We start from the raw sequence: 17,429 nt of genomic DNA, 5'->3' as shown, positions 1-17,429 counted from the left end.
TGTTTATTCAATGGCATTCATATCTAATGTGGAGATGCTATTTGAACGTCTTTTCATTTTTTAATATAGATGCTTTTTTTTACTAAATAAATGTACAGCTGGACTGTCTCCCAATTCAGTTTTATTTCATCATTTGAGTAAGATTTGATGAATAATAGTCATCCACATTGTAAGTTATTTCTTCATTGGCTCAGTTGTGACCTTTCAGACATGATTCTGGAAGCGTTGGGGAGAGTTTAGAGCCAGGTTACCATGGCATTTGTAACCGCACGTTTGAGCTGTGCGAGAGCCTGTCTTTTTCCAGACACTGGAAAACATTGGATTTAGACAGCTGGTTTCTGATTTGTATGTAATATTATTGTAATATAATAAATGTAATTTAAGAGGACAGATATGTAAATGCTCGTAATTGATAAATACTGAATTTCAACCTTCTTTCTCCTGGGAAAAGTTGTGAAAAGGCAATTAGGGAAATATGTTTGTGCCAAAAAGTCATTCAACATTTTTTAACCGATTCTTATACTGCTTTGCAGTTGTATTTTATAACAGGTTTAAGTGAGACTCGACAAAAAACAAAAGTGCCCAGTTCAGACACTTTCAAAGAGAAGAGTTATCGTTTCATTCGCCTTACTTCGCAGGCAAATGTGTTGACTGCTTATTTTATAAAGCTGTGTTTCATTTCTCTTGTGACAGTCAAAAGTCGGAAGTGTCATTCTCTCCCACTCAACTCAACAGGGTGTTATTAAGTGGACCGTGAAACGGGCCTCTAACTCGACCGAGCTTGCAGACCCGGTGTGGCCGGTTTTGGCTTCGGCGTGGGGCCGTGCTGGGGGAAGTAATGGTAGCAGTGCCACAGCCTGGTCAGTGGGGAGATTACATCACAGGCATTTAGCAGACACTCTTATCCAGAGCGACTTTCACAATGTTTTACATTGCATTTACATTGCACCCATTTATACATCTGGATGTACACTGTAGCAATACAGGTTAAGTACCTTGCTCAAGGGTACAATGGCAGTGATTCCTACCTGGGAATCGAATCTTGAAGACCAACTCCGTACTACACAGCCATGCTACACGGGGATGTGGCACACGCGGTGCCTGTGATCTTCAGCCAGCTCTCCGGCATGCCCTCGGGGTCCCACTTCCTGCCTTGCTGTGCCTTATCCCCTGCACATCGCCCCCTGCCTGTCGGTGGGCTGTGTTACAGTATGGTGTCAGTACCCATGCTTATGAAGGGTTATTTTTTTCCTTCTATGTTTAATTGTATTTTTCATGTAGATAACATGGTGTTTTTTTTTTTTTTACAGTAAGTGACATTATGTCCTGCGTGCCAGTGAATATAATCTTAATCACATTTTTGCTAATGATTCAGTAAACCACTTTTTGTGTTGTATATTCGTATCCTGAAGGATTTCCATATGTACATTTATTTTCCCTCATCAGTAATAACCTACATGTGTCTTGTGTCGATGCGTGCTGTCTAGATGAAATATAAAAAAATTTTAAATGAACTAAATGGTTTAGACTTCATTCAAAATTGTTTTTTGACTGTTTTCCATCATACTGAAGCTGTGTCATTGTAGTCAACTTATAATGGACTTTAAATTAACATATTGTGCAGTTGCTTTGGTAATTTCATTTGCACAGAGAATTTTGGAGTTCTGTGCAAGTCTTCAGAATTGCTGTTCTCAATCAGTCTCACAGGTACAATTAACTTTTAATTGACGTTTGACTACAGATAAATATGCATCATGTTTACCCAAAATGAATCCTCTGATGCAAACAAGTTCCCATATTGAAACTACAACGGTTGTCGGGAATACGAGTTTGTTTGGAAACTTGAGTGGCGGTTGTGAGAATGCAACCATTGTTGTAGTTTTAATCTGATGAAAAACACCTTTTCAGTGTACAAAAATGCCAAGTTACTCTCACATACAAAGCACTGTCTGTAAGTCATTCTTTCAAATCTTGGCCTGCCATTAAAAGTATTGATATCAAAATTGCACTAAGTTACAAGAAACAATATTGGCTAGCTTAGCTCACACAAATTTAACAAGCAGTATTCCAAAGCAATGCTACCCAATGTTTCCTAAATTGTTTCAAGTAATGTGGCCCTGTGTGTACAAGCATACAGTACATTAATGAGGCAAACATGTGGATTGGTCTGTAAGATCCAATATGTATTTAATAAGCCTCAATATGTCAAATTTTATCTGTATTTATGTATGTGCATGCTGCAAGGGAAATGTCCCCATGGGGATAAAATCCGTAATGAAAAAAACCTCAAGAATGTATGGGCATTGTCAGGAGCGCCTCACCTCCCCAATGAACTCCTCCTAAACAGTCCCACCCACAAGTAAACAAGCACACGTGTCTGAACAAACACCATATTGGGGGTCAGAGACCCTGCATGGCTACAGGCCTAACATTTCCCTTGAGTTTGAATGCAATCTGTGACCTTTAAGTGAGTGAGTGAAAATCTTAATGTCTATACAGATAATGGTGTTGAAGCCTGATAGCTGAAATCTACTTTTTTAGAACCAGTTCCAGTTTTGAGCAGAAACCAACATGGTACGATTTGGTTTTGCTATGTGGAAAATATTTGGACTGAAGGTGGAGGTTACAAATGGCTTTGGCAATTATCTGTCTACAGATATCATCCTGTTGTAGAAGCAGAGACAAACATCCATGCTTTTTATAGGTATTTAAAAGCTGAACTGAATTACCTCCTTACATATCCATGTTTGATCTTGTTAGAGAGTTAATTCAGGAATCTTTTGATAACAAGTGCATAGCCCTGCATCCAACTACATAAGTTCACTTTAATCAGTAAGTACATGGTCAGCTTTTAGGTAGGCCAGACCTTGTCATAAATGAGCCTGACCCCCCTTTCCTTCTACGCCTTAACTCAGCATCACCCAATCAGGGCAGACATCCTCAAACCATGCTGGGTAAGGTATTGGTGGTGGTTCCTTGGTTGTGTGTTTTTAGCTGGCTTCCTTTAATCCTCTGGCTCTTAAACTGGAAGTGGGTAACACTTTTGCAAGTTCTGGCTCGTCCGTCTCTCTCTCTTTTCTGGTATTTCCTAATTAAATGTTTAATGTTTTGTTTAATGTCTTCTGTTTTGTAATTCAGAAGAATTCAATAAAGAATATATGATTTAAATCATGAAACGAATTGACTCCTCCTTAATCATAAAACCTGATATAGAGCAGTTTGTTTGACTTGTTGTCTGATTCCACCAGTTTACTGTAGACTTGCCTATTAATAAATTTGGTAATTTAATTGATAGTTCTCATTTTTAATCATTTTAGAGCAAATTAAATATAGCTATTCTCATTTGTTATTTATATCCTCGGTTTTTATTTATTCATATGTGACTACTCTTAGTAATCATCAGAACCATCATCATGGTAGGCTATTAGAAGCCAAATCAAAATGACAATGAGGTCAAAATAATATGGTGGAATCGGCATAATAGCATCAAGAGCAACATATGCCAGCTTTAGCCTGCTTATGTATTATGATTTAGTCACTATAATCTGTCACGATGAATCATCAAGAACAATGAACACAAGAAAGTTATGGCACGTAACATTGTTATTAGTAATATTAATTGTACTAATATCAAAATAATATAATCAAAACAATAATGACAGTGGATTCATATAATCCTAGGTCAAGGTTTAATACTGAGTTTAACGTGAACTGTCACCATGTTCAAATGTCATTGATCTCTAAAAGAGGACTGCTTGATTATTGCTGTGAACAATACCTTTTTTTCTTTTTTTTGTAAAGCCACACATCCTCCCACAATTGGCTGCTTGCAGGCATGCTTTAAAATGGTGTTTGTTAAATGCATATTGAACATATATTTTGGAAATCCCAACACAGCAATAATGAAGAGTCCTTCTAAAGAGAACTGTGTGGAATTGGAGACAGTTTACACATGGGATCTTCAGTATGATTTTATTTTATTTCACCATTGTTTTAATACAAAAAATGTAAAACAAAATTAACATTTTTTGGATTTAGTTTTTCAATTTTCCAATTTTGCACAAATAACTATACACTTCTTTGTGCAAGTACAGTTTTCATTATACAATTTTTCAAAAGCATTTTTATTAATTTACTTCATGATGGTTGTTATACAAACATGATTTCCTGCCCGTTTGTACCAAAAAATGGCATTTAAAATTTTTTCGCATTTTTTGGAAATAAGGCTAAATGCACATTCCACACAAACACATTTGACTTCACAAAATATTTCAAAAACATTTTTATTAATTCATTTCACCATGTTTGTAATACAAGTATATTTTCCCATCCATCAAAATGGGATTTAAAATGTCTTCACATTTTTTGGAAATAAGGATATATAGCCTTAAGCTTTTTGTCATTGTTGTTATTTCACCATGTTTGTAATACAAGCATAATTTACTGTCCTCCTGTAGCAAATAAATGGCATTAAATTTTTGACAGTTTTTCTTGGACATAAGGCATTTTGCCATTTTTACACAAAAAAAAAAAACAAATTTTTCATTATAAACTTAAAACTTTTACAAAAACATCTATATTCCTTTTTAAAAAATAAGGTAGTAATACAGCCAATATTTCCTATCAATAAGTACCAAAATAATGCATGACAAGTTTTTTTATAACATTTTTTGGACATAAACCCTAAGGCATTTTATAGGGGAAAAGTCATTACAATATGGAATTTTACGAAGGAAATAATAACAAGCCAAACCTGTATTGTGTTAAGTTTAATACAGTTATCTAACTTAATGATCTGGTAACAGCTGAACAAAAAGCAGCAACCACATAAACGTTTATTCATAAACTTGAGTTTGGAAAACTAGGTCCAAGTTAAAAAAAACATAAGTTATCTTTTAAGAGAGGTTTTTCCTATCTCCTATCTCTAATACCTAGGCCTAGACAGTTTTATTTATTGCCCAAAATTCATAAGCCTCCTGAATGGGCAGTTCCCTTCCGAGTTCCATGCGGTCGACCAATTGTCAGTGGCTGTGGGAGTGAGTCCTACAACATAGCGGAGTACATTGATTACTACATTAATCCTCTATCACAGAAACATGGGAGTTATGTTAAGGATACATATGAGTTTGTTAATAAATTTAAAAAGCTGTGTATTCCTGCTAATGCCCTCCTGTTCTCTATAGATATAAACTATCTGTACACCAAAATAGAGAGGTCCGCAGGCTGTAGCGGAGGCACTTAAGAAATTTTCGGATCCCGCGCGACCGGATGGGGCAATTTTGGACCTACTGGAGCTGAGCCTAAACACAAATGATTTTGAGTTCAATGGTAAATATTATCTACAAATTCATGGTATGGCTATCGGTAAGAAATTTTCACCAGCCTTTGCCACTCTATATATGAACCTCTGGGAGGAAACAGCTTTCCTGAAATGCAAGGTTTTGCCATGGTTGTACCTGAGATATTTAGATGATATTTTTGGCCTCTGGGTGGGTTCGAAATTTATGAATTTATAGAAATCTTGAATTCCCATCATACGGCAATTACAATTTCACATAATTTACAAACTGATAAAATTGAGTTCTTAGACATGCAGGTATTCTTCACTCATAAGGTGGGGGAAACTAAAAGATTGGCTACAAGGGTATTCCTCAAGGAAACTGATAGACATGCTCTCTTTCATAAATCCAGTTTCATAGGAGAAGCACAGAACACACTGCAGTGTAGACTAAAACAACATATATACCACATTGACAAGGGGGATAAAGCCACAGTTTTATATTCACATTTCAAAACACATGGGTTGAAGAATTTAGTTATGGAAGGTCTGGAAACTAATAAGAATTGGTCCAAGGTCCAACCCCAAAGGGCAGAGAGGAGATGGATAAGATTACTTAATACCATCGATCCCTTACGACTTAATGAATAGTATTAATTTACTCAGGATTTGTCACCATCTAGTGGCGCAAATATATCCTGACAGCTGGAACCACTCCCTGGCGTTTATGAATTTTAAAATAAACACAACAGCGTTAAACTTATGAGGTGGTATCTATGAAATAATTTATTTATTTATGCATGTTGCTATTTATGTGTTGCTGTGCCAATTGGTGTTCACTTACAATTGCATGTACTACATAAATGATTTGCCAATAAGTCTATAACCTTAATCCCAATTTAGGGTCATTTTGAAGCTCTTGTATATATTTTTTGTAAAAGCATATGTAGCATATGCATATGTAGATACTTACCTCGTGAGTTCTGAAGCTGGGTGTAGCCCAGGGTATTAGGTAATCCCCATGAGGGGAAAGTTGACAACATAATTCTCACCAGTTAGTCTTGACCTAGCGTCCAAGGGGTACTACAGGCAATATTCTGGTCATGGTTTATGAATTGAATTAAATAATTAAGGGTATAACTACAAGAATTATAAGACAGTGTATATACTAGGTATTTATGTGTTGCATTTTATAATTACTTGCATGCCTGATTAATAGTGTGAATACTCACCTGGTTTTGTGATATTATATTAATATTGATATTTATTAGAGATAATAATTATTCCTGTAAATTTTCCCCCTCTTCCCGGGATAAAGAGGTATACCCCCATCTGGCCTGGTAGAGTACCTGAAGAAAATAATGGAGTCATAATTTTCACCAGTTGGAGTCATGACCTAGTGTCTAAAATAATAGTGAATAAAATAATATTGGAGCAATTCCACCCAGACTCTTGTTCTAACCTTAACCCAACTACTGACTCCAGCCTCAACTTAACCTATGGGCCCCTGCCCCCCTTACCAAGTATTTACTTCCTCTTAAATTTTTCTCTTCCTTCTCTTGTTGGTTTGTGGGTGGGGGGGGGGGGGGGGTGGGGGCTCAAGGAATTGCGTGATGGTGTCACCCGATGCGGTCCGCACCCCCCCCCCCCCCCCCCCCCCCCCCCCCTAGTGACGGCTCTGAATTACATCAAAACTCCTTCTTTCACTCAGATTCCAATATCTAAGCTTCCGCATTTATACTTTTCGCTGCTCAACTTTTTCTGGGCAATGTTTCCACATAGACATGCATTGTGGAATGTTCAGAGTGGCCGTTCAAATTCAAATTCCAACTGCCACTCTGAACATTCCACAATATCTTCCTCTGTCGCACCAGCCACCTGTATGTCCTACCTCACCATGTCCCGACTAAGCTATGCAAACATGAAGCCTGCAAGGTTTAGCAACCTGAAGTCTGGCACCCACATAATAATCAGATGAACACGTTCAGTTTTTTTCTCTAGTTTTAGTTTTATTATTGAATTATGGCTATCATGATCAGTGATTAGGGTGACCAAATCCATATGATCCAAATGCAGGACAGCATGCCGATTTTGCGGGACATTTGCGGGACAGTAAAGTAATAGCTACTGAATACTTTGTAAGAGTAATGTACCCATAATTTATAAAGCTCTGTTCAGCACAAAGTCGACTTTGCATTGGCGGCAACCACACTTCACAATTTCTGCAGGAATTGTCTAGTTCCCCGACATATAGGCTAGCGCCTCGTAGCTATGTAGGCTATTGTCTGATGTCATTGTAGTGTTTTCAGGCGACAAGCTGTCAAGGCAGCCACGTGATCTCCAGCTTGAAATAGGCTGCTGATTTGCTACTTCCTGATTTGATACAAGTACAGGCGTAACAATGTGTCAGCTAAATGTTTTCAGTCTACTCTGCGCAGTTTATGTCTTGAATGCTGTCCGTAAGTATTTTGTATTTTGTGAAATTTATAGGGATAGTCTACTGTGCTGTTCACCATTTCAACATGATTTAGAGAGAGCAGCATAAGGCCGGTTTAAATAACATATTACTTTTAAATGTTGCAAGGTGTCGATGTTGGTTTTGGGTGAGGGGTTTTAAATATGATTATAAAAATACTGCATTCCTGTCAGCTACACCCCAGTAAGCACACATGGTCGCCGCGACGTCTGCACGATGTAATTGAATCCATTTGGTATGTAGAACTTTAGGGCCAGCGAGTAAACGCCATAAATTCTGCGTCGAGGTAACTTGTGTGTCACTGTTTCTGTGATCAAAGATGTTGCTGCGCTCTTCAGTTCAGAAAATTCTGTCCAGTGGGAATACAGGAAGGCTCTATTGCTATCAACGCCAGTTCCTTGCTTTTATTTCTTTCTTTCTATAAAAGAGGAGAAAAGAACGTCTTTGAATCCCACAGAATGAATTCAGATGCAGGCAACACCTTTCAACGAAGCCGGTACTTCTCTAGCGGCATTGCATTCTCCTGATTTTGAACACAAAGTTTTTTTTTTATTGTGTCAGCTTGTATTGTTGTAACAGTATACCAGTGTCACATGGATTGCTGTTGGTGGTAGTCCGCACTTTTTTAACCCAATAAAGCAGTTGATTACTCCGTTCTCTAACAACCTGAATCTGTACTCTGAACTGGCGATTATCTGAAAGTGAAAACTAGACCAGCCTATCCTGTTGCTCACCAGCACCAGAGGTGGGGACCCTTATTCTAAAAGTTCCTGCCATGAAATTAAGACGCCATTGTGTGTTGTGCTCTTCCTTTATAGCGAAAAAAAAGTTTGTTTGATAGCTGTTGGTTGCTTGACAGCTTGTGTTTTTAAATAATGCTTTTAAATTTTGTTTGACTGTTTCAGGGGCAGACCTCCGCTTCGCCTCCTATTATGGCAGTCACATGGTGCTGCAGAAAGCACCGGAACAGGCAGTGCTGTGGGGATACGGGTCAAACGAGTACAAAGTCACTGTCTTTTTGGTAGGAGAACTAGAGTTCCACAGCCAAGTTGTGGATGTGCAAAATGGTGAGCAGCCTGGGGATGCCTCTTTTTTTTGTGTGAAAGGGGAAGCTGACTTTCATCTTTCACCACAGATGGCACATTTTGGACATTGCCTCCTTGGTTCCAAAAACCTGGTTATCCTGTTAGACAAGTATAACTGCATCTGTAAACCTGTGATTCCAAACCAAAGATTACCCAAGTTACTCCCACACCTCCCCTCTCACTTTTGTAGATCAGATCACAGTAGATACCACAACCTCACAGTTTCAGTTCACTCCCTTCTGGTGTTCTGCACTGTATTTACTTGTTATGATCTCTGCAGAACATAAAGCATAAACTGCACTAGTCTTTTAAAATTAGTTTTGGTCAGTTTAACAATTAGCAAAACCGATGAAAAGAATTGCATTCACATTGGGAAAAAAAGTAACATATTTGCATTTATTGTTCAAGCAAAGTTCAGGAAAAATGTTGTGGGTGCCCTGAACAGGGGTCCCCAAAGAGCTGACCTGAATGTGTCGCCTGTTCCTCAGGGACATGGAGGGTGACTCTGCCCCCACAGACAGCCGGTGGCCCCTATAACGTGACGGCTATCCAGCAAGATGCCCAGGTCACCCTGACGGACCTCCTGTTCGGGGACGTGTGGCTGTGTGGCGGGCAAAGCAACATGGCCTTCCCTCTTTCTCAGGTGACAACATTTTATGCCTTTCTCAATTTTTTTTTCTCAATTCCTATGTTTCCTTATCTCCCCAATTTGGAATGCCAGGTCACAGCAACAGGCCCATCCCATTGCTGCGGCATCCAATGTGAACTCAGGTGTGCAGTGTGCTCTGTAAACTCAGGAGTGCATCGTGTTAGTGTGTGTGTGTGTGCTCTGTAAACTCAGGTGTGTAGTCTGTTAATGTGTGTGTGTGTGCTCTGTAAACTCAGGGTGCAGTCTGTTAGTGTGTGTGTGTGTGTGCTCTGTAAACTCAGGGTGCAGTCTGTTAGTGTGTGTGTGTGTGCTCTGTAAACTCAGGAGGGAAGTGTGTTAGCATGTGTGTGCTCTGTAATCTCATGAGGGCAGTGTACTGTATCTCTCCCTCCGGAGCAATGCTGTGACTAATAACTTCGAATCACGGCCACAATCTGCGCTTAAACGATCCGAGGTGGCACATTTTATGATTGTAAGTCTGACAGGTATTTCCAGTACTCAGGTAAACCCATTACGGTTCTCTCACCACCCTCCCAGGTGTTCAATGCGTCAGCAGAGAAGGCTCAAGCAGCAAAATATCCGGACGTACGGATCTTCATGGCCGCCTTAGAGCTAAGCCAAGAAGAGCTGATTGACCTGCGCAAGGTGCAGATGCCCTGGTCTGTCCCCTCTGCAGGTAAAGGTGTTTCTATGGTATTACTTTACATTTCTGTTATTTTTCCAGTGTTTTACCAGCGTTTTTTCACTCTGTGTTTTGGGTCAAGTTTATTTAACACTGCTCTCCTTGTGTTGTCATCTTAAATTCATTAAATCAAAGAGGCAGGACACAACATATTAAAAGGCTGCACATTATATGGACGGTTACTGCTAGTCTTCATGGAGTATGCATAGGGCCACCAGTTTAGGTGTCTACAACAGTTTTTTTTAAACCTGCAATCCAGTCATCCCTCAGCAATAGGGTGATAGATCCTTCTTGTCAGTCAGCTACATTGCTCCTCCCCAGTAATCTATCAATATCTGTGCAGATAAGAGAATGATTGACAGCAGTGGTCCACACCGTCATGTGCTGCTCACAGTGCATACAACTGCAGACATGCTTTTTATGTAGTTTACTGGTATTTATTTATTTATTTATTTATTTATGTAAGTAGTAGGTCTAAGCAAGTAGGTCTACACATAAATAGTGCAATTACATCACCTACACAAAATTTGTGAAATAAGACTAATCACAAAAAGTTTGCGGTGGTGTAGGCTTATAAAATGAATGGCTAAAACATTAACTCAAATTAAATAAAAATGCACATCATTTAGCATTTACTGTTACAACTTTTCCAAATGGAATGGTGGCACTCAAAAGTACATCTGTCAGATCTGGCATGACATCCAGTAGCTACTTAATTCCGTTTTTTATGTGCTAGAATATTCCAACTATTTGTTTACCTCAGGCATTGACCTTTTTTGCCTGCAAATACTGGTCTATGTTGTTGTTCGTGCCTGTATGGATTCATTGCAAACTGCGAAATAACTTAACTCCATTAGTATGCAGTGTACAAGGAGGATACTGTTGGACCTGTTTGCTAAAATACATTTTTCGTGTTTGACATACAGTACATTCCGTGTCACATTCCTTCCTCTACCTGGTGTTTTATACCAATTATATTATTATATAAACCTGGTGTATTATACTAATTGCTTGTACAGTATGACGTTTGCAGATGATCCATAATTATATAATCACCCAGCTGAATTTGACAATTCAATGCCTACAGTACGTCAGGGATTTAGATGGTAATGCTAGTTGAAATCATTCTGGGTGTGCCTGAGACAAAGTGGTTATCCCTAAGTATGCATACTGAGGACGTAACATTGATAAGAAAATTCAGTTTCCAAACCTGTCTGGTGGAGACAGCAAGCGTCTGGCTATAACAGGATGCTGTTTGTCTGATCTCGCTTGCGTAGACCTAGTGGGCAACTTCTCCGCAGTCTGCTGGCTGTTTGGGCGCTATCTGTACAAGATCCTGGGGTACCCGGTGGGGCTGGTGGAGTCCTGCTGGGGGGGGACCCCTGTGGAGGCCTGGTCCTCCACCCGGGCGCTCCAGAAGTGTGGCCTGGACGGACTGGAAATGGAAGACAAGAGGTGATGCAACGGGACTGACTGACTGACTGATCAACTAATAGACCAACTGATTGACGACTGACTGACCAACTAATAGGCCAACTGATTGACTGACTGACTGACTGACCAACTAATAGACCAACTGATTGACTGACTGACCAACTAACAGACCAACTGATTGACTGACTGATCCACTAATAGACCAACTGATTGACGACTGACTGGGAAACTAATAGACCAACTGATTGACTGACTGACCAACTGACCGACGAACTGGCTAACCGACTGACTGATTGATTAACTAACTGACTGACTGACTCGCTGTCTTACTGCTTCATATGTTTCAATCCCACCATCAAACAACCTGGGTGCATCCCAATAAAATGTATCCTCCTTTCCTCTACTACCACCTCGTCTCCTCTGTGCCCCGTAAACCGGTCTGTGTGTCCTCCCTCCCTCCTGTGACCCAATATTGGAGGAGACGAGCGAAGCGGCTTCAAACTTGGCTTCTCGTCTCCTCCAGCTATGGGAATTTTTGTGGGCTCTGCAAAAATATAACGATTATGATTGTGGCTGTTTCATCAAATCGAAGGTTACTTCAAAAATGCACAAACATCGCAATTTTCTTAACACCTCCTCGTTCTCTTTTCCTCCACGCATCTCCCCTCCTTTCCTCCACGTACCTCTGGGTAGGAGACGAGTAGTAGTAGGGGAGTGGAAGAAAGGAGTGGAGGAGTGAAAAGTAAAGGGATGCACCCCTACATAATCAATTTGTCTGTTTTTGGAGACAAATAAACTGCTAAATAATCACATAATTTGTACAAAAAAGGCAAATATTGCCGTAGAAAGTCCTATTTAATTCTGGAAACCAGTACTAAAAGAGTACTAAACTCTCCGTTGCTTTGTTGATGCACAGACACAGGGTGACAGCCTACGTAAGATAATGCATCTTACAATAAAAAGTGGTCAGGCAATTTGCTTCTGAATCTATGCATAAACCCCCCGTCCCCCCTATGAAAATTGAAGGGCTGTTTACATGAACTGAGCTGTAGCTATAATAAGTACTAAATACTGAATACTGAATACTAAATACTAGCACTAATGTGTTTGTAAATGGCAGTAAACAAAACCACGAGACTTGTTTCTTCGGTTGATTAATTGTTTATAACGCGATCTGTCCCTCAAGGTGCCGTTCTGTCAGACCAGGTCTGTTTGCTTTCTGATGAACGAAGCACAACATGAACACCATCTGGATGTTTCCACGGGCACTGCTCAGCCATGCCCTCGTAAGAATCTTCTCTGTCTTGCAGATTCTTTTATATCGCCTCGTTGCCAAATAAATATGGACCGTCACCAAAGAGAGAGAACTCTGTGCTCTGGAACGCCATGATCCACCCCTTCCTCAACATGACAATCAAGGGAGCCATCTGGTATCAAGGTCAGGGTGCCGAGAGGGTTTTTTTTATGTACATAACTAAGGTTCTGTTTTGTCTGTCTGTGACTATGTTTTTTTTTCTCCACAACAGCCAAAATCCAACAAGTTAGCTGCAGCAGAACCTATTCTGTACAGAACCTATTCGGTTCTTGATTAACTATTAACTAAAACCAGAAAACCTTTTTTATTCTTAAATTGGAAAACGGACCAAAGTCTTAAAAATCAAATGCATTTTGGTGTGAACTGTGGTGTTGCTGTTTTTTTAATTTCTCCTTGGTACAGAATTAATTGCGCAAGCAAGCCTAAGGTCAGTCATGCAACTGTGTGACATCAGAGGGATTCTAATTTTATGCTCTTAGTTCTTTTTTCACCTGAAAAATAATAAGCGCCATGTAAGTACTTGTAGGCCTACTGGTTATTATATGCGCGTTATATATGTTGGTTATTATATGTTGCTTTGGCCGGCCCAGGTGAGGATAACACCGCGTATCACCTGGACAAGTACGCCTGCTCCTTCCCCGCCATGATCGACGACTGGAGAGAGGCCTTCCACCTGGGCTCCGGGGGCCAGACCGCCCTGGACTTCCCGTTTGGATTCGTACAGGTGAGCCCCAGCCTCGCTTGCCTCCGTACTCAAGCAGGCAAGGCCGGAACATTCCGGATCCTCGTTTCCATCACCGCTGAACTTACTTTTCTCATCTGTTCATCTGTATAAATTGCAGGGAAGTCATTTTCTAACAGTTAGAGAGGAATGAACTATAAATAAAAGTTTTTCATTTAGCTTTAGGGTTCCCAAGCTTTGGAACGGCCTTGTCCACATGCTAGAAACGGAATCTGTTTTCGCCTTTTAATTATGAAACATTACCGTTCATGCCTCTTGTTCAACATCTGTCCTCATTTACTCAAATCTATATAAGCTAAGGCTTGAAAACTACTTTAGTTGCCAGAACGATTATAAAACACAGGGTGATAGCTTGTCTGTAAATGGCAGTGTACAAAAACATGCATTTGCTTGGTTGCTTGGCTGGTTTAATCGATTGACTGACTTATTGTTGGTTAAATTGGTGTTGGTGGTGTGGCGGCGGTTCTGGTTCGTCCCCAGCTGTGCACGTACAACAAGAGCGCAGAGAGCGACAGCTTCCCAGAACTCCGCTGGCACCAGACGGCAGACTACGGCTTCAGCCCAAACCCCCGCATGAAGAATACTTTCATGGCCGTCGCTGTGGACTTGCCTGATGAAAAGTCCCCTTGGGGCAGGTAAGGCGCAGGGAGAACTCAACATGACTTTGTATCAGAAACGGGTCTGGGCCTGTATCCATAAAGCATCTCAGAGTAGAAGTGCTGATCAGGTTTCCCTTGTCTAACCTTATAATTGCATATGCTACTAATTACATAATTACATTATGAACTAAAAGGCAGAAGTGATCTTGGATCTTTATGAATGCAGGCCCTGTGGTGATAATTATATGTGCCCAACATATCGTTCCTTTTCAGTCATCAATGGGGGTCCCGGTATCTTGGCTAAATACCCAACCTAACTCTCTCAAACTGCCACCTAGTCTTCCGCTGATTTAATTGGCTAAAAATAACTCTCTCCCTCTCCACCTCAGTGGTGAGCGTTCTGGTGCAGACTGGAAAGTACGAGTAGAAAACCCTTAGAGCAGTTTGTCTGGGTCTTCCTCCTTCGGAGAGCAGTCATGGGTCTTCTGAAAGTGGACCGCCTATGTGTTGCAGTATCCACCCACGCGACAAGCAGGACGTGGCCTACAGGCTGACGCTGGGGGCGCGAGCCGTGGTCTACGGCGAGAAGGGCGTGGCCTTCCAGGGCCCATTTCCTGTCAATGTCCTGCTGAAAGGAGACCTCATCACCGTCACCTACACTCAAGCAGTTTCTGTCGCTCCGTCCAAATCTGCATTTGAGGTAAAGCTTGTGCACGTTGCATTCGTTGTCATAGCATGAAGAGAAGTTTCAGCTGTCCCCGTTTCTCACCTCCCTGCCTTCTGTTTCCCACCCAGATCTGCTGCACCAAAGAAATAAATCCCTGCAACTCCAATTCAACATGGCTGCCGGCTCCCATAATGCAGTGGGGCCACAGCTACGTCCAGGTGTCCACCGCCACGTGTGAGAACGCGGTGGCAGGCCTGCGGTACGCGTGGAGGGACTGGCCCTGTGACTTCAAAGCCTGCCCGGTCTACAGCGACGACGAAGAGCTGCCCGCCCCCCCTTTCACCATAAACCGCTGGCCGTAGCACGGAGCAGCAGGAGAACTGAGCCAATGAGCTACAGGGCTTTTTTTTACGTTTTCTTTTTCACTTTTTTTTTTGGGGGGGGGGTGGTCCCCATTTGGTATCACCAGTTGTGCCTCTTTAATTGCGCTGTCTCACACGTCCGTTCCTCGAATGTATTTCTCTGTGATACAGTGACTGTTCTACGAACAACAGACTGAACGGCGCTACAGGAAAGCTGCTGCCAGTTAGCAGGAGAGGTAGCATCAATCTCTCACTGCTGACAGCTGGTACCCTGTGGGTACCGGGCATGTGGCTGTGAGAACCCAGCATGCCAATCATCAGAGAAACCCTGGCCAGTGTAAAACCACCCTACCCCCTAGGCTGGTGAGACGGATTGGGTGCAGACCTATTGCTGCAGACGCCTGTGGTCATAGTCTACCAATGGCAGAGTGGAAAAAACCCTCTTGAACCTGGAGCCCTCTGCTGGTACTCAATTTACTACATTACATTACATTACAGGCATTTAGCAGACACTCTTATCCAGAGCGACTTACACAATGTTTTTTATAGCATTTGCATTGCACCCATTTATACAGCTGGATATATACTGAAGCAATGCAGGTTAAGTACCTTGCTCAAGGGTACAACGGTAGTGTCCCACCCGGGAATCGAATGAAGACCAGCTCCTTACCCATTATACTACACCGCCACTCTGTAATAATAATCACTACCTCAATAGTAATAGTAATACTTTATTTGATGACTGAGGTGATTGGTGTTCTAGAAATGTGACTATAGTGCCATAGTTCAGTGAACCATGGAGGGTGATCACTGGACAGATTCCTGAGTTGAAGTCTTTTTTGTAATGTGTTCATACCAAAGCACAGCATTACTGTGATGTACCTCCTCACTTAAGACACTTTATCAATGTACAATTTGCACTGTAAATGAACATTCTTGAATATTCTCTGTCAATTGTCAGGTTTTTATACTCATTTGTAAAACAAATGTACTACAAAGCATGTGTGCTGATTTTCTCAATTGCAAAGGACAGAATGATGAACCTGCAGGTCATGTTTGTATCATCAGTCTGGATCTTTGCCCTTAAATAAATTTACTTGTAAAAAGCTTCTGCTCTCTTTTGAAATTAATATCCCAATTTGAAATGCCCAGTTGCAAGTTACCACTCTAAAAAATGAACAGGCAGCAGGGAAATTGTACATTCATTTCTAGTTTTCATTTTACATGAGGGGTGGTGAAGGAAATTTTAACAAAAATAACAAAACCTGATCAGTTAAAATGTTCTTTTCTGCACTATGCTACATTAACCTCTACTGTAGCACCCTTTTTAAACACAAGCCTGAAATAACGTACCCAACACAAAATGTTTACTATTCTTGAACCCTTTTGACTACTGCCATAATTCTGCACTCTTCTGAAAGGTAACCCTTGGGAGTTTGTTTTCAAAGAGTCAGAATTACTCTAAATATTACTGAAAGTAAGTAACAGAAGCTCAAATACAGTGGAAGTGGATGTTTTTCTCACCTAAAAGATTTTGTTTTGAGTGGATACAGATGCTTGTGGGTGTGCCTAGTGCCTCGTTTGGAGAATTTAGTACCTTTGAGTACCATGCTGTACCAGCCCTCTGTTGACTATCATAATGTGCAGGCAATAAGCACTGCAAGCTTCCAGTGACTTCTTTAATCCATTATCTACACAAACTTTGACAGAATGGTCATCAGTGGAGATTTTAATTTGCATATAGATATTGACACTGGCTCTAAGGCTATTGGACCTATTGAATTCAATGACTTTTAATTAGCATGTTTAAGGACCAACCCAAAACCATGGTCATATCTTAGATCTGGTCATTTATAGAGGACTTGTAAGTGATTTGCATATTGTTAATACTGCCACATCTATCCACTACTGCATATTATTTTTTAATACCACGATTGATTGCAAACAACTCAAAACAGAACACACTGCTATGAAGCACCATATTACTCCTTCACTAGCTCAGCAGTTTATCTCTCGTCTCTGCACCCATCCAAATCCAGTTTTTCCATCCCCCTGCACGGATTTAGTTAATCATTTCAACTCTTAACTGAAAACTAGTATTGACTCTGTAGTTCCCGCTATGGTAAAAAAAGATTTTCTC

The 17,429-nt window shown here is 40.7% G+C and overlaps 1 protein-coding gene across 1 annotated transcript; it reads left to right on the top strand.

Moving 5' to 3' along the window:
* Positions 1–7,610: 7,610 nt before the first annotated feature.
* On the top strand, positions 7,611–16,396 carry LOC118210429 (sialate O-acetylesterase-like). The gene is made up of 10 exons (XM_035386616.1): positions 7,611–7,737; positions 8,660–8,821; positions 9,328–9,482; positions 10,026–10,164; positions 11,448–11,625; positions 12,915–13,042; positions 13,510–13,643; positions 14,142–14,296; positions 14,774–14,960; positions 15,056–16,396. The coding sequence occupies exons 1-10, from the start codon at positions 7,680–7,682 to the stop codon at positions 15,287–15,289; spliced, it is 1,530 nt and encodes a 509-aa protein (XP_035242507.1). The 5' UTR covers positions 7,611–7,679; the 3' UTR covers positions 15,290–16,396.
* Positions 16,397–17,429: the final 1,033 nt, after the last annotated feature.

The sequence above is a fragment of the Anguilla anguilla genome, chromosome 12 (assembly GCF_013347855.1).
Source record: "Anguilla anguilla isolate fAngAng1 chromosome 12, fAngAng1.pri, whole genome shotgun sequence".
In the NCBI taxonomy this organism is placed as follows: Eukaryota; Metazoa; Chordata; class Actinopteri; order Anguilliformes; family Anguillidae; genus Anguilla; species Anguilla anguilla.
Note: the sequence above shows the minus strand (reverse complement) of the source record. Positions and strands in the feature narration are given on the sequence as shown.